Below are 18,847 nucleotides of genomic sequence, written 5' to 3'. Positions count from 1 at the left end.
CAGAACACCATTAGGACAAAGGACAGAACATCATTAGGACAAAGGACAGAACACCATTAGGACAAAGGACAGAACACCATTAGGACAAAGGACAGAACACCATTAGGACAAAGGACAGAACATCATTAGGACAAAGGACAGAACATCATTAGGACAAAGGACAGAACATCATTAGGACAAAGGACAGAACATCATTAGGACAAAGGACAGAACACCATTAGGACAAAGGACAGAACACCATTAGGACAAAGGACAGAACATCATTAGGACAAAGGACAGAACACCATTAGGACAAAGGACAGAACATCATTAGGACAAAGGACAGAACATCATTAGGACAAAGGACAGAACACCATTAGGACAAAGGACAGAACATCATTAGGACAAAGGACAGAACATCATTAGGACAAAGGACAGAACATCATTAGGACAAAGGACAGAACATCATTAGGACAAAGGACAGAACACCATTAGGACAAAGGACAGAACATCATTAGGACAAAGGACAGAACATCATTAGGACAAAGGACAGAACACCATTAGGACAAAGGACAGAACATCATTAGGACAAAGGACAGAACATCATTAGGACAAAGGACAGAACACCATTAGGACAAAGGACAGAACATCATTAGGACAAAGGACAGAACACCATTAGGACAAAGGACAGAACATCATTAGGACAAAGGACAGAAGGCGCTTTCTTCATCTGCATGAGACAGATGGGAAGTCTTCCTCTGGTGTCTCATATGGGAGCAGTGGCGTGCACAGACATTTAGAGGGGCAGGTGGTGCTCGAGTGAAAAAAAGGGCACCTTGCCAGACTACATTATTGGATGGAACTACTTGCTGCTTTCTGCACAGCGTATTTCAGAACAGAAAATGGCTGTTGCAGAGTTTTTCAAATGTCAGTTTTTTGGTGTTTGAGGGCAGAAAAATGAATTACTATATACAATAATAAACACTTTGGGACACTATTCACTTTTCTTTCAGCGCAATGCATGACATATAGGGTGATAATTAGTGACTACCTTTCAATGCATGACATATAGGGTGATAATTAGTGACTACCTTTCAATGCATGACATATAGGGTGATAATTAGTGACTACCTTTCAATGCATGACATATAGGGTGATAATTAGTGACTACCTTTCAATGCATGACATATAGGGTGATAATTAGTGACTACCTTTCAATGCATGACATATAGGGTGATAATTATCAATGCATGATATATAGGGTGATAATTAGTGACTACCTTTCAATGCATGACATATAGGGTGATAATTAGTGACTACCTTTCAATGCATGACATATAGGGTGATAATTAGTGACTACCTTTCAATGCATGACATATAGGGTGATAATTATCAATGCATGATATATAGGGTGATAATTAGTGACTACCTTTCAATGCATGACATATAGGGTGATAATTAGTGACTACCTTTCAATGCATGACATATAGGGTGATAATTAGTGACTACCTTTCAGGATGCACTGTGGGATAAGATGAGTCCACTACATATAGTGTATAATAATTAGCACTATACATTACCACTACCATTATTACTTTATAATGCACTATAGTGAGTAGACTCAAGAGTGTGATTTAACCCATTCTGACCGGGCACCCATTTTGGTGTCGGCATCATGTTATGCTTTAGCTATTGAAAAATAGCAGATCTACAAGCTCATATCGCGCCACCGAGTGGCGCGATACGAGCTTGTAGGTCTGCTATTTTTGAAAAATCGAAGAGCGACTGACATTTCTAGAATCTGATCTCAGGTCAGAATGGGTTAATCAGACCAGTGTGTGTGTGTCCAGTGGAAACCTCGTATGAATCTGATCTCAGGTCAGAATGGGTTAATACACACTCAGATGAGTACCTGGACGTTGTCCATGTCTTTTCTCCTCCAGGAGAACCACCAGCGGCCAGACTTCTTGGGCATCTTGTCTTTCACCAGGTGCTCTATGGTACTCTGCATGGACAGTGCCCAGTATACACAGAACAATGAGTATGGTTACTAAACACAATACATAGAAGGAAAAACTAGGTACTAGAAATCAGTAGCATTGTAATTTTGGCGAAAGGGCCTTTCTGTGTGGAGTTTACATGTTCTCCCCGTGTCCCCTATAGGGTAGGTACCCTCACATGTTCTCCCCGTGTCCCCTATAGGGTAGGTACCCTCACATGTTCTCCCCGTGTCCCCTATAGGGTAGGTACCCTCACATGTTCTCCCCGTGTCCCCTAGGGTAGGTACCCTCACATGTTCTCCCCGTGTCCCCTAGGGTAGGTACCCTCACATGTTCTCCCCGTGTCCCCTAGGGTAGGTACCCTCACAAAAACATGCAGTAATCCTGGTCTCTAAACTGCCTCCCCCTGGCCAGCTGGGGCGCCTGATGGAGGGGAAAGGAACTGGTGGGAATAACGTATTCACCCCGTTCCTTCCACGTCCGGCCGGGGAAACTCTCCCCTGCCAGGTGAAAAGAAGCAGCTTGGACTCCTCATGCATTAGAAGGAAGCATGAGGTCAGTCCGCTGCCCCCCCCCCCCCCCCCCCCCCCCCCCAGGTTGGCAGAGGAAGTGTAGCGCCCAGGATTACATTCGATAATTGGGTGAAAAAATGAGTTACAAAATTGTGGGATAAAAATGTAACAAAGAATTTATAAATTTGTCATTTTAATAATACCCGGTCAATAGTTAATTCAGCGCTCTATATCAATGCATGCTCATGATATACCGCTATGTATTATATTACACTGCATGCAGCCATAAAAACATTAACGTAACTGTAGCATTTGTCTGTTGGACTAGAAAGTGGTTACAAAGACAACACAGCGTTAGTTCTTCTCAATTATGAAGCTCAGCCTCTCTTTTCTTTTTTGAGGGGCGCTAGCCCCTCCTATGCCCAGGCTGTGTGTGTCTGTGTGTACCACAGAATGTGATGATTTGATTTGACAGAGCACGGAATGTGATGATGTAAGATGATTTTCTTTGTTAACCCATTCTGAACGGGAACCCATTTTGGTGTTGGCATCATGTTATGCTTTAGCTATTGAAAAATAGCAGATCTACAAGCTCGTATCGTGCCACCGAGTGGCGCGATACGAGCTTGTAGGTCTGCTATTTTTGAAAAATCGAAGAGCGACTGACTGACATTTTTAGAATCTGATCTCAGGTCAGAATGGGTTCATCAGACCAGTGTGTGTCCAGTGGAAACCTCGTATGAATCTGATCTCAGGTCAGAATGGGTTCATCAGACCAGTGTGTGTCCAGTGGAAACCTCGTATGAATCTGATCTCAGGTCAGAATGGGTTAAGCATGATAATTCACTCTATACATCTATATATTGTACAGTAGACTCTTGTACAATACCTTGGGCAGATTCTTCTGGAAGGCTTGCATTGACAGTACCATTGGGGCAGCCACTGCCCAGTTATAATAACTATGAAAGATAATGAAGAAGAAATAAGAAGAAGTCAGAAATGAATGCATAATGAAAAAATACTAATGATTAATTCATTGTAGGCGAGCTGAATTATAATCTCTGACTCTTACTTTGAGTTGACGCAGATAACGAGATTTGGATCCTCGATGATCCCGGGGTTGTTGACAAAGTCCTGGAAGGTCACAATGTGCTCTATGAACTTTTCTACACAAGGCACAAGACCAGAAAGCAAAACATAGAAATTACACTTTGTTCAAGTGAACAAATTAATTAGGACACACACACACACACACACACACACACACACACAGTCACACACACACACACACACACACACACACACACACACACAGTCACACACACACACACACACACACACACACACACACACACACACACACACACACACACACACACACACACACACACACACACACACACACACACGCACAAGAGGGTTATCAACTCATCATTGCCCCCTGCAGGTCATAAAATGGAACAGTCTTACTGGTAGGCACTGGCAGTCATTTTCATACAGGCTTCATAGCTTTGATCTTAAGTCTAATGTCAGATTGTGTTACTGTAGACTAAAACGTTGAATGTTTACGTGTCCACCGAGATGCACAGCTTTCTCTTTAAAAACAGCAGCAGCAGTACACACACTACACACTCTCTAGTCTCCACCAGACGCACCTTTGTTGATTTGGCTGCTGTTGCCCTCCCGTCCACAGAGCGACATGCTGACATCCATGTGATCGGTGGTGGAATCTGACATGTACTCGGTACCGCTGTCCATGGCTCCACTACCCACCGACTGGGGGGACTGGTTTCCAGAGTGGGAGCCCTGCTCGGCACCAGGCCGAGACGCTCCCTCCGCCTCACTGTAAAGACAATAGATAGAACTTAAGTAAAATACTCTTCACTTGTTGTTGTGTGCCATGTCAACTGTGCGCGTTACGCTAGATTATATCAGTAATATAACTCAAACAATTGATCATTCAGAGGCGATTCAAGAAGGAAGTCAATATATTGTGGGTTACAGATGACCTTACCTCTTAGGGAAATAGAGCGCAGCCATGTCAGGGTTAAGCTTGGTCAGGTCTTCCAGGTAGATGTCTGCAGGTCCCAGATGCTGACTGCGTTTACCTACAACAGAAGGACCATCATATAATAGCTGCTGGGGTCTTCCACACAGTAGCTGATTGGCTATAGAGTGCCTGTCCAACACATCATTGCAATGTCCCATTTCATTCCCCCTTTTTACCCTCAGCACTATATATATATATATATATATATATATATATATATATATATATATGTATCAACATATAGGTGTTCCAGGTCTAAATGGCAAAATCAGCAAACAAAAGTATTATAAATGAAATCTGTCTGCACACAACTCACCAAAAGGGGGAAAATATATATCACGTCAGTAAAAAGATAATGTAAAGGGATAGTTCACCTTTCTTCTTGTCCTGCTGCTCTGTTTTCAAGGCAGCCTCAGACTCTTCTGCAGTAGCCCAGCTTGTGCCTGCAGCATCTCCCAGTTCAACCCTCTCTGCAGTCTGGTTTACCAGTGAGCTTTCCCCCTCATCCTCCCCCCCTTGGGTTCCGCTGTCCCCCTCACTGACTAGAACAGCATTGCTGGGTCCCTGTTCTCCTGGCTCAGGTGAGGCACTTTGTCCGTTAGCCTGCGTTAGTCCCTGTTCTCCTGGCTCAGGTGAGGCACTTTGTCCGTTAGCCTGCGTTAGTCCCTGTTCTCCTGGCTCAGGTGAGGCACTTTGTCCGTTAGCCTGCGTTAGTCCCTGTTCTCCTGGCTCAGGTGAGGCACTTTGTCCGTTAGCCTGCGTTTCCGTCGTTCCTGTGATGTCTGTTGTGATTACGGTGTCGGCATCAGCTACCGTTTTGGGTCGTTTTTGTGCATCGTCCATTTTGGCGACGTCGATTGTGCTTTTCTTGCTAACGGAGCACATCGTGTCATTCACAGCACTGCCAGTCTCTGCGATGGCCGCACTCTGTTTACTGGCTAGATGGTTATCTGGATCAGCGTTACCAGCTGATAAACTCTGATGCTCCTCCTGCCACAGCATGGATGGGGGGGTTATCTCCGTTATCTCCTTCCCTGCCAGCAGGGTATATGTCTGGGCTATTTGTGTGACGTTCTGGGGCGAGTCCAGATGTGTGGTCTCCAGTGACAGCAGGGACTCCCTCTCGTTCCACTCATTGGGAGTGGAATGAGAGGGCGTGTCATCAGGGGTCGTCTCCGGGGGGAGAGGGGTGGTCTGTACGGTGCTGTCTAAGTCCAGGGAGAGAGTCCTGGGCTGTGGCCGGACCACCGTCACGCGGCCAACTCGGCGGCCACAGCTAATCAAAGTCGGGGGGTCCGCGTCAAAGGAGTCCTGTCTTCGAATGGTGCGGAAACGAGAGCTGTCAGAGGAGGGGACACGCTCTGACTCCACTGGGGACCTCACCTGAATCTGACACATCTACAGGACGAGACACCAGAATATAAAACATGTTTCACTAAACAACATGTTTATAGAGTGGATATAAAACATGTTTCACTATACAACATGTTTATAGAGTGTATAAGGTTAATATAAAACATGTTTCACTATACAACATGTTTATAGAGTGGATAAGGTTGGGGTTCAATAGTCAGTTCCATTAACCTGTTCTGAGTGTGGGAAATGTATATGGATTTGATAAGCTCAGAATAAAGCAAGCCTCTTATCAGATAATTTAACCCATTCTGAACGGGAACCCATCAGCATCATGTCATGCTTTAGCTATTGAAAAATAGCAGATCTACAAGCTCGTAGCGTGCCACCGAGTGGCGCGCTACGAGCTTGTAGAATTGGAGAATGTTGCAACCTTATGACTGCTCTACAATACATGCTTTATTTTGGAAATGTAATTAGCAGTTAACATCCCGCTGAAACATTTTGACACATTATGTAATAAATGTCTATGGAATAACAAAGGCCTTAGACTTGGCTTGAACAGGTTACAGAGGCCGGTGGATCAGGGGGTCTGAGGAATCCCAAATGTTTTGCTCTACCGTTACACTTTCAGCCTCAGACTTTTCCAATGCCTGGTGGAGACCTGTGCCCAGAAGGGCCCTTCTTCTAGTCCCCTGTTATTTTTATATGCATGTGATATGGTAGATGATGCTGCATCATTGGTTGTGAAAACGATGTTTTTCTGTATTTTTCTCACATACATATTTTGTATTATTTGTATATTATTGTTTTGTTATTTTAGTACATTTTCTTCCTTTGGTTTCCTTTGAATATGTATTTGTTTATTTGTTCTGATAAAAGGTAAAACTCAAATAAAGTTTCTCTCTACAGAGAGAAAATGTTTATCTCACTAACAATTTATCCAAAATATTGTATGAGATTTGAAAGCATTCAGATTCAAAATAAGCAGATTCACATTTCAATTGTGATCAAATTCCTTTTTTTAGCTCAAACCCAAAGTGAACACTAAGACAACGTGGCGGATTCTGTCTGCATGCATCGTGACGTACCTTGGGGAACGCTCCCCAGTTCCACTGCATCTGAGGTCCATACAGATCCTGGGCTTTCACCACAAGCTCAGAGTCACTTTTAGGAGAGGATGGACGACTGTAGAACACACAGCTGTAAGGCAGGGAGACACAGACACATAGAAAGACACAACTGGTTTGAATGATTAGAACAGAGAGTGTGTGAGCTGTTAACTGAATGTAATGATTAGAACAGAGAGAGTGTGAGCTGTTAACTGAATGTAATGATTAGAACAGAGAGTGTGTGAGCTGTTAACTGAATGTAATGATTAGAACAGAGTGTGTGAGCTGTTAACTGAATGTAATGATTAGAACAGAGAGTGTGTGCGCTGTTAACTGAATGTAATGATTAGAACAGAGAGAGTGTGAGCTGTTAACTGAATGTAATGATTAGAACAGAGAGTGTGTGAGCTGTTAACTGAATGTAATGATTAGAACAGAGAGTGTGTGAGCTGTTAACTGAATGTAATGATTAGAACAGAGAGTGTGTGAGCTGTTAACTGAATGTAATGATTAGAACAGAGAGTGTGTGAGCTGTGAGGAACATTGACTTTGACTGAACGTAAATGTGAAATGTAGAGTCAGGTGGTACTGTATGATCAACTGATGAGTTGTCAAACAGTCAGCTGACGCGTGCATGACTTCAGCACCCTGCCTCAACTAACACCACGCTTCACATGAAATGAGGGGTGAATGAACATAACTTTATAAAACTGTATTCTCTTGCAAAAGTTAGGCTGACGTTTGGTCATCAGAATGACAAAACCTGAATGAAGTGGCATTATGTAAGCACTAGAAGCTGTAAATGGCAAGCAAACATGGGTTAATTATTTTGATTGTAAGAAAGAGTTCACTCCTTAGTCCTTGTGAGAGTCTGCAGTGATGTTAAGAAACTGAACCGGCAATCTGTGTAAATTTGCCTATTTTTATATCTGAATATACAGTGTATATATTGTCTTTTAACACAACGATGCTACTCTCTTTGATTTGTGGTAATTGATCATTGCAGGAAAGATATATTTGGCGTCACTTGACTTAAGCTGCTGGATTGGAACTCTACAGAAGCAAGTTGAGTCTGGTTCTGTCATGTGACTAGTTTAAGGGCCTAGAACATCTATGCAAATGAATAAGTAACACTATTCCTCCCTCAATAAGAATGATGAAAAGCATTTTCACTTAATGCACTTACACACACACACACAAAAAGAAAACTTTCCTCACCTTTCTGAGGGTGACCATTCACATTCACCCTCAGAGTGTGGGTGAACATCTCTGATTGTTGTAGTTCCCAGCTCGTCAACAGGCTCCTCAGACATAGAGTAGTACACCGACTTACTGTTGGAACCAAACAAACAAAAGATATTTATTTATGATGATCCTGGGTTATTAACGTCAATAAAATTGTATTTATTTTATTTTCTGGAAATATGTTTGCTAAAATAGGAGAAAACCTAAACAGAACTGAGCATGTGGCTCAGTTGGATTGGGTGAGTGAGTGAGTGGTTAAGATGTGATTTGATTTGATTATGATTCACCTGTTAAGTAGCATGTGAAGTGTTTTCACCATTCTGAATCCATTCCAAGCATTAGTTTGGCACAAAAAAAACAATCCTTGGGCATATTAGACATAGCCCAAATGTGCTGACCTCGTCACATTTGTGACGACAGCTATGGCCGTTTTTAGCCTGTGTTTTTTTGTGCAAAACTAATGCTTAGAATGGATTCAGACACGTCACATAGCTACTTAACCCATTCTGACCTGAGATCAGATTCATACGAGGTTTCCGCCGGACAACACACTGGTCTGATGAACCCATTCTGACCTGAGATCAGATTCTAAAAAATGTCAGTCGTTCTTCGATTTTTCAAAAAATAGCAGACCTACAAGCTCGTATCGCGCCACTCGGTGGCGCGATATGAGCTTGTAGATCTGCTATTTTTCAATAGCTAAAGCATAACATGATGCCAACACCAAAATGGGTGCCCGGTCAGAATGGGTTAAAGCATAATGAAATGTAGCCATTTTCTACCTTATATAGATGGATATGTTAGCTCCTAACATATACTGTATAATTATGCTCCTCCAAGCCTACCTACTTTGAAAATGTGAAGTTCTATCAAAATTCTTCTGCAGTGCATTACAACTGTTCAACGTGTGTGCTGCCTATAATAATATACAAAATATACTATTAATATATAATATACAAATAATAATAATAATAATAATAATAATCACATAGCAGCTGTAAGACAAGGGCACTTTAGAAATTCCACACAGTACTCAGAGTAAATGTATCTCTTTGAGTACCGGTATTTAACACAGTACTCAGAGTAAATGTATCTCTTTGAGTACCGGTATTTAATTAACAAAGACCTGTGATGCTACTAAACAGTACTCAGTGTAAATGTATCTCTTTGAGTACCGGTATTTAATTAACAAAGACCTGTGATGCTACTAAACAGTACTCAGTGTAAATGTATCTCTTTGAGTACCGCTATTTAATTAACAAAGACCTGTGATGCTACTAAACAGTACTCAGTGTAAATGTATCTCTTTGAGTACCGCTATTTAATTAACAAAGACCTGTGATGCTACTAAACAAGTCACAGATGATGATTTGACTGAGAACTGTGCCCAGATGCAGATACTGTGTACTGTGGAGTGTTTGTTTGTGATAATGAACAGCAAGAAATCAAAACAGAGGAATGTTAAATTAAATGTTTAATTGATTAATTTAAGTAAATGTAACATCCCTAGTCAGTCCAGTGCTTTGTTGCCTTCAGAAGTAACTGAAAGATTAACAATTAACATTAGCAGGCTAATTCAGGCTAATGCATAATCATCATAATATCTCTGAACCGATTAACCCATTCTGACCGGGCACCCATTTTGGTGTCAGCATCATGTTATGCTTTAGCTATTTAAAAATAGCAGACCTACAAGCTCGTATCGCGCCACTCGGTGGCGCGATACGAGCTTGTAGGTCTGCTATTTTTTGAAAAATCGAAGAACGACTGACATTTTTAGAATCTGATCTCAGGTCAGAATGGGTTAATCAGACCAGTGTGTGTCCAGTGGAAACCTCGTATGAATCTGATCTCAGGTCAGAATGGGTTAAGGTCATTTCCACACATCATACTATAACTCTAACAATGTCTGTGTGTGTGTGTGTGTGTGTGTGTGTGTGTGTGTGTCAGAAACAAAGCATTAAAGCATTATCTCCTCATTGCCTGCACCAATCGCTTTTCACACAGGCATTGACCATATGAATATGGAGGGCGTAACAGAGCCCTTTTTTTCGATTTGACACATTAATGATTAATAATGAATTTATTAGTGAATTAAAAATGCGACCAGACCGCAGTACCCCCCGCGGCCACCAGGGGGGGCAAATATCTCACAACGGGTAAGGACTAGCATACTGTGAGGCTGTGATTCTTTCTTGGTTTTTACACCATAAACACAATGTGAGTAGAAAAGCACGGGGTAAAAGTCATCTGAATAAATGGACTGGTGACTTTCCGTGCACTGATAAAACTGCTCTTCTGATTACTGACCTGTTCAGCAACGGCGTGGTGGGCTCCTCTGCAAGGCCCTCCAGCTCCCTGTCTCTTTCCCGCTCCCTTTCTCTCTCGTCAGACGAGGAGCTGACCTCCTCTCTCGGGTGTGTGTCGGAACGCATTCGTTTGCGACGGCGTTTCTTTCGCCGGGTGACTCCCGCCGCAGCGGAGGTCCCCTCTGGGATCTCTTCTGTGCCTTCAGGGAGCTCCATGGGGATCGGAGAGGTACAGAGATGGGCAGGGACGCTGGACTAAAGCATGGGAGACATTCAATGAAGTGTAATCATGAAAAGAAAGGTTAAAGGACAACGCAGATTTCTTACATCTGGCCACAAAAGATCACAGGATCTACTGAATGTGTAGGGGGAGGTGGGTGACAGACTGACAATATAGAGCATGGACACACTGTATGGCATCCCCCTAGTATCACAAATGAAAAAAATTAAAATAACACTCATCCAATAACCTTTCTCTAATAAACTAAAACATAAACCTTGGTTGAAAAAAACCCAAAGTTGTCCTTTAAAAAGGAATACTCCAAATGTGGTGAGTGTGGCATTAACTGTTTGGATCAACACAAAACACCTTTCGGTTACATGCAATAGTGGTTGAGAAAGCACATTTTCGGGTAACATTCTGAACATGCTGCTTTACTGTCTGATCACACACTATCCAGAATTCCATGCAAAGGCTTGGTTCTCGTGCAGTTCTTGAGGCCATTGGCCCTACTGGCAAAGGAAAGAATGGCTAATAGTCTTTAACATACTTGTTAGCACAATTGCATTCATAATTACTCCTAATGAAAAGCAGTAGAGTATTCCTTTACGTTATCAAATATCAATCATCCAACCTCCATGTCTTCAAATTCCTCCACGAAAAAGGCCTCTCCGTTGTCCCCCAGTTTCATGTGCAGGTCAACTGGCTCTCCATTGATCTCAATGTCCACCTTAAATCATAACATGACAGTTGTCAATCATTGAGTGAGACAGAGAGAGAACTCTAGCCCATTCTGAACGGGAACCCATTTTGGTGTTAGCATCATGTTATGCTTTAGCTATTGAAAAATAGCAGACCTACAAGCTCGTAGCGCGCCACTCGGTGGCGCGCTACGAGCTTGTAGGTCTGCTATTTTCGAAGAATCGAAGAACGACTGACATTTTTTAGAATCTGATCTCAGGTCAGAATGGGTTAATCAGACCAGTGTGTGTGTCCAGTGGAAACCTCGTATGAATCTGATCTCAGGTCAGAATGGGTTAACCCATTCTGAACGCGAACCCATTTTGGTGTTAGCATCATGTTATGCTTTAGCTATTGAAAAATAGCAGATCTACAAGCTCATAGCGTGCCACCGAGTGGCGCGCTACGAGCTTGTAGGTCTGCTATTTTTGAAAAATCGAAGAACGACTGACATTTTTTAGAATCTGATCTCAGGTCAGAATGGGTTCATCAGACCCAGTGTGTTGTCCAGTGGAAACCTCGTATGAATCTGATCTCAGGTCAGAATGGGTTAACCCATTCTGAACACGAACCCATTTTGGTGTTAGCATCATGTTATGCTTTAGCTATTGAAAAATAGCAGATCTACAAGCTCATAGCGCGCCACCGAGTGGCGCGCTACGAGCTTGTAGGTCTGCTATTTTTGGAAAAATCGAAGAACGACTGACATTTTTTAGAATCTGATCTCAGGTCAGAATGGGTTAGTCAGACCAGTGTGTGTCCCAGTGGAAACCTCGTATGAATCTGATCTCAGGTCAGAATGGGGCTAGAGGGATTAACGAGGAGGAGTGGAGAAATAAGACTCACCACTTTCTCCTTGGAGCGCAGCACGCCCAGCTTGCCGAAGCGGACGTGAAACGGCGAGCACAGGAGCGAGCCGTCGGGCTGGCGCACCACGACGACGTCGATGCCTCCTGTGAGCGTGGCGGGGTTCAGACCGCGGTACAGCTCCTTCACCGTCACAAACACCGTCTCCGCCAGCTGGCCCACAATATTCATCGTCTGAGACTAGAATAGGGACGACAAAGGACAAGAGCACACATTTACAAAACAAAACATAGCCCCATCTGCGACAGTGGTCCTATCTGGGTTAGGCTTAACCCTCTAACACCCGCATTAATTTCTACTTGCAAAAAATAGATTTAAACCTTACTACTACTTTGTACTAATAGGACTAAGACAAGAAAATATGTTAAAAAAAATAAAAAAATAAAGTTTGATGAAAAATGTATAATAATTATATAATAATTATGTAATAATATAATACATTAATAATTTACATTTTGGGGATAGACATTCTAATGATCACAAAAAAACATATATTACAATTATTTTACCTACTTTTATTAGGGTAAAGGTCAAAAGTCCAGCCATTTTTTATTTGTGTGAATTTCAGCCTCTGTGGGGGGTATTTATATGCAAATATCATGACCAATGGCATTGAAATGGCATTGCAATGAACATCACTGATGACGTTTAGGTGAAAAAAGAACAGAAAATAATAATAATAATTTAGTAATTAAATTAAATAAAATTGTTGCTAAAAAGCAACGCTGGGTGTTAGAGGGTAAAGGGATGTGACATTTAAAAAAAGGTTTTGGAATTGTTCTTGTTTTTTTGTAGGTTTTCTAATCTCAATTGCACCCAAAAAACATGAACTTTTAACATTCAGTAGATTTTCTGTGATCTGGGGTTGTTTTCTGGCTCAAACAGGTGCTCTGATTTGCCAGCAGTAAGTGACATCACTTACTGCAAATCCCATATATGTCAATGGGATTTGCCAGCAGATGTCACTGTTTTCACTGTGTTGCCTGTTTTCATTGTAGCTCAAAAGGCTTCCAAACCCCAAAGAAAACTTCAGACCACCGAAAATCCACTGAATGTTCAAAGTTCAGGTTTTTTGGGTGTAATTGAGGTCATAAAACCTAAAAGAAAAAAGAAAAAGAAATGAAAATGAATGTCATAAAACCTTTAATTTTGCTGCAATACATTTCATACTCTCACTGTACTCGCTTAGCCCATGCTTCTGTACTTAATGCTGCATGTAACTTCCATGTGCTACCGGGGATTCGAACCTGCCCCCCCCCCCCCCCCCCTATCCTGAGTTAGGATTGCTATACCGATATATCCCCATATATGGGGGACATGGGGAGACCAACCTAGTCCCCATATATGGGGGACAAGGGGAGAGCAACCTAGTCCCCATATATGGGGGACAAGGGGAGAGCAACCTAGTCCCCATATATGGGGGACAAGGGGAGAGCAACCTAGTCCCCATATATGGGGGACAAGGGGAGAGCAACCTAGTCCCCATATATGGGGGACAAGGGGAGAGCAACCTAGTCCCCATATATGGGGGACAAGGGGAGAGCAACGGACTTGGACTCATGCTTCCTTCATGCCTGAGTGTCCAAGTTGCTCCTTTACACCTGACAGGGGGGGGTTTCCCTGGTTGGACGTAGCGCGTGGAAGGAACACGTTATTCCAACCGGTTCCTTTCCCCTCCATCAGGCGCCCCGGATCTACATATTCTTAATAGAAGAGACCAAATACATCTTTTGCAGTTGTGTTACACACTTTGTATTAACATATTCTACCATAGCATACATTGTATTAATAACATAATCTACCAATTGGTCAAAATAACGTTTTATTCAGAAACATCAGTCAGTTTACCTAATAAGACGAATCGTATTTTCAATAAAAGACAACAGACAAAAGAAAAAGACAACTGTTAATGTAGGCTAACAATTTGAATACTTCAACACACGCACGCGCACGCGCACACACACACACACACACACACACACACACACACACACACACACACACACACAGTCACACACACACACACACACACACAACTTCCTATGTATTCCATTTCCTTACCTGAGGAAAAGACACGAGCAACTCAACAAATATTTCTCAAATATTTAATCCAAGCTACTAGTTTACTGCGTCCTTTAAGCAATCTCAGAGAGATGCTTCTCGAATGAGCTAAATAAACCTTTGGACTAGATCTTATTGAACAACGGGCTAAAGATCAATCTATGTGAGAGAGAACAACATCTAAATTAGACTCTTATCTACACTGCAATCAATGCAACATGAAAAGGGCTGAGTGACTCATTTCCTTCATAGCCCGTCATTATTAATGATCAGTGGACTGAAGCATTTATTTTTGAACCATCCGTCTCTGAAATCCATGAATGACGATGTACTGTGGTTTAGTGATTATGTGGGAGTGAGTGACCTCCCAGTTTAACTGTGTCAAGCATGGGCAAAACTCTACCAAAGACCACAATATAATTCTCAGTTGAGGTCAAGACTCTGGAGACATTTTTAATGCAAGACAGCGGTTTTTGCGTACCAATAAAGTTGAGGCACACAAGCTACACTTTCCGTTTTCTGATTCTGAGCTAACTCTTTCTCTTTAAGTGGCTTTAGTTTCACTCACTCGGTGGTGTCTCTTGTGGCTCAAGTTCGCTTTTGTTATTATTGTTTGTGTTTGTAAGGTGTTTCATTGCAGACGTTACTCTGGTCTTAAGCCCTAACCACACCAAAGGGTAGAGACGGTTTCAGCGTTGTCCCAGCGGTGTGACATGTCCTGTTGCACGTTGACGGCGCACCTCGTCCCACGTTGTCCCAACCCAAGGGATTCAACGGCCCAAACCACACCAAAGGGTCACCATGCAACTCCTTGCAACCGTTTGGATCCAAGGACTTGCATGGTGACTAGGGCTGTCAAAAGAAATCGATTCGAGTTAGAATCGCGATTCTAATGCCGTCCGATTCAGAATCGATTCTCATTTTCCAAAAATCGATTTAAAAATCAAATAAAAATATTGTAACTTTTGTACTGGTTCAAATTTGTGCAAGCTAAATAAATGAGACATGTTCTTACTCTTGGATTTAACCTTTGTGTGTTTAAATCATTCAGTTGATAAAACCTTTACAATTATACAAGCTTTTTACTAAATGTACTCTGCTTTCATGCCAGAAGACTGGAGTAGATCATGCTAAAATTCTATTTAATTGTTTTTAATAAAAATAAAAAAACTGCTTTAGAATCGGAAAAAAATCTTTTTTGAATCGAGAATCGGAAAAATCGAAAAGATCGTTTTTGAATCTAATCACCTAATGGTGACCCTTTGGTGTGGTTAGGGCTTTAGATGTAGAGTGTTTTGAGGGGTTGGGAGAGCCTCTATGTGTATTTTTTATTTTATTTAACCTTTATTTAACCAGTAAAAACCACATTGAGACTGAAGTCTCTTTTACAAGTGTGAACTGGCCAGGACAATAGGCAAAATAAGTGACACAACTCTGCCAGTAACAAAAAAAAAGAAAAAAGAAAAAAAACAGGACAGTGTATGTTCTCGTTGATGTTGTTATGCTTACCGTTTGATGTAATGCTTTGTCTATGTGTTGTGCCCGCATGGTGACGCATCTCAAGGGGCTTATCCGTTTAAATAACACTTCAATATAATGTTATGCAGTGGACTTGGAAATTTCACCTACTGTATGTACAAATGTACAGTGACAGCACATATTACAATTAAAAGTGTTGATCAAAAGCCATTTATTTTGTCTGTGTGATTAACCCATTCTGAACGGGAACCCATTTTGGTGTCAGCATCATGTCGTGCTTTAGATATTTAAAAATAGCAGATCTACAAGCTCATATCGCGCCACCGAGTGGCGCGATACGAGCTTGTAGGTCTGCTATTTTTTTTTAAATCGAAGAACGACTGATTTTTTAAAAATCTGATCTCAGGTCAGAATGGGTTAATCAGACCAGTGTGTGTCCAGTGGAAACCTCGTATGAATCTGATCTCAGGTCAGAATGGATTAAACAACGCTATGGTTACTGGTTAAGAAATTATAACCCAGCATGAATCAGACCTGCCCATCAGATCTGCCATCTGTCCATTCAAGTTTTCAAATCTTTGCTTTACCTATTTTCTCTAGCATTCAATTCCATATGAAGCTACAATGTGTTTACATTAGTTTGCATGCCGTCCTTAAGTTGGCAATGGCTTGTATAGCACTTTGGTCAGCTCTGATTGTTTCAAATGGCTGGTCCGACCGTCATTAGACAGACACCCTAACTTAACCCTACTGATAAGCAATATTTATTCTCACTAATGAAGCAACCTCCTTCACACTATAAAAAGAGTATCTGAGGACCAAGCACCTTAATGGTATATTCAGTGATTTCACTCAAAAAACCTTAGGTTTCGTTTTTGGCTGGGACTTAAGCCTTTCATCCAATTAGGATAGAGAGCCAAAAACGAAACCTAATGTTTTTTGACCCCCAGGGGTTAACTGGGGACAGGGAGGAACTCCTTATATGGCCAGCACACTCTATAGTAGGGAGGATTATCACAACAAAACAAAAAAATTAGTGATATTTGAATTAAGTGAAATCACTGAATATACTTTTAATGGTTTATGTACCAAGAAGACCAAAAACCCTACAGACTTATTATAAGACCAAACAAGACAACAGGTACAGTACCATAACCACCTAACAAGACAACAGGTACAGTACCATAACCACCTAACAAGACAACAGGTACAGTACCATAACCACCTAACAAGACAACAGGTACAGTACCATAACCCCCTAAACCCTATACTTCATTGGCTAAAAGCCCCCCGGGATCTTTCCCCCTTTTTTACCTTTTCCCCTCAACCCTGAATCTCAGATCTACAAGCTCACATGCATGTTTGTGACACGTGGTGAACTTGTAGATCTGCTACTTTTTGCAGAATGAATCGATAGGTTAAAGACATTGCAAGTCAGCTCACAGAAAGGAATAGATTATAGACTATTTTTCTCACGACATTCTATAGAGACTGATAAGTAACTCTAGACTATAGTGGGGAAAGGGACCCAACGGTCAGAAAGTCACGTTTTGGCTGAAAAGCTAATGACAACATAACATCTGACCTAGTTTGTTTGTGCCTGTATCAACATTACTAGACATTCTCGTTTCGATATGCATAATTCAATGCTGCTCTGAGTAAGGGTGTAGCGCTTTCTCAGTAGCTTTATTGGATTTTACAGCCTTGCCATGCCAAGAATAGCATGTTATTTTGAACGAATAACACTCACTGAAAAGATGACTTAACTTCACAGGTTAGGTATTTGGATAGTGGAAGTGAAACTGTTATATCCATATTGCAATAAATGGAAGACCAAAACAGACAACCAGACTGTCTTGAGTAATTAGTTTGATTATCATAAAATCTGCTTCTCTGTCCGTGTGAAAGAACATTAGAAACATTTTAAAAACTGAAAGTATGTTTTGTCTGAAACTGTCAATCCAGACCTAACCTAATTTGAGTTCCCAGAAGTTACCGGTATGTCAAAATACAACGCTCACAATTCGCCAATTGGGAGGCGTTCAATCTTGGATGCAGACAGAAGTACATCTTATACACTCACATCAGACTGACAGGAGAATGGGCTCTGTGCGTGCGCCATGACGCAGTACGCGCCCGGCCCCCGGTATAAAGGCACGTACTTACTACTCACACATGCGCAACATTCGTTTTCGCCAGCGGGCGAGGAAACGATCCAGACCCTACACGACAAGACCCAAGACATGGAAAAGATCCAGACCCTACACAACAAGACCCAAGGAAAAGATCCAGACCCTACACAACAAGACCCAAGGAAAAGATCCAGACCCTACACAACAAGACCCAAGGAAAAGATCCAGACCCTACACAACAAGACCCAAGGAAAAGATCCAGACCCTACACAACAAGACCCAAGGAAAAGATCCAGACCCTACACAACAAGACCCAAGACATGGAAAAGATCCAGACCCTACACGACAAGACCCAAGACATGGAAAAGATCCAGACCCTACACAACAAGACCCAAGGAAAAGATCCAGACCCTACACAACAAGACCCAAGACATGGAAAAGATCCAGACCCTACACGACAAGACCCAAGGAAAAGATCCAGACCCTACACAACAAGACCCAAGGAAAAGATCCAGACCCTACACAACAAGACCCAAGACAAGGAAAAGATCCAGACCCTACACAACAAGACCCAAGGAAAAGATCCAGACCCTACACAACAAGACCCAAGACATGGAAAAGATCCAGACCCTACACAACAAGACCCAAGGAAAAGATCCAGACCCTACACAACAAGACCCAAGGAAAAGATCCAGACCCTACACAACAAGACCCAAGGAAAAGATCCAGACCCTACACAACAAGACCCAAGGAAAAGATCCAGACCCTACACAACAAGACCCAAGAC

The 18,847-nt window shown here is 42.0% G+C and overlaps 1 protein-coding gene across 1 annotated transcript in view; it reads right to left on the bottom strand.

Moving 5' to 3' along the window:
* The window catches only part of LOC310863071 (phosphatidate phosphatase LPIN2), a gene marked incomplete at its 3' end in the record, with an annotated part of 28,207 nt that extends 15,645 nt beyond the window's left edge, over positions 1-12,562 (bottom strand). The window contains exons 1-11 of the mRNA XM_083771193.1: positions 12,368-12,562; positions 11,415-11,510; positions 10,562-10,815; positions 8,225-8,338; positions 6,986-7,097; positions 4,916-5,939; positions 4,506-4,599; positions 4,147-4,334; positions 3,564-3,657; positions 3,381-3,450; positions 1,892-1,984 (exon numbers count right to left, since the gene is read on the bottom strand). Of these exons, the coding sequence (XP_083627319.1) occupies positions 1,892-1,984; positions 3,381-3,450; positions 3,564-3,657; positions 4,147-4,334; positions 4,506-4,599; positions 4,916-5,939; positions 6,986-7,097; positions 8,225-8,338; positions 10,562-10,815; positions 11,415-11,510; positions 12,368-12,559 (2,331 nt within the window). The 5' untranslated portion in view covers positions 12,560-12,562. The remainder of the gene's footprint in view (positions 1-1,891; positions 1,985-3,380; positions 3,451-3,563; positions 3,658-4,146; positions 4,335-4,505; positions 4,600-4,915; positions 5,940-6,985; positions 7,098-8,224; positions 8,339-10,561; positions 10,816-11,414; positions 11,511-12,367) is intronic.
* Positions 12,563-18,847: the final 6,285 nt, after the last annotated feature.

This window comes from Protomyctophum parallelum (genome assembly GCF_964188405.1).
Source record: "Protomyctophum parallelum genome assembly, chromosome: 8".
Classification (NCBI taxonomy): domain Eukaryota; kingdom Metazoa; phylum Chordata; class Actinopteri; order Myctophiformes; family Myctophidae; genus Protomyctophum; species Protomyctophum parallelum.
Note: the sequence above shows the minus strand (reverse complement) of the source record. Positions and strands in the feature narration are given on the sequence as shown.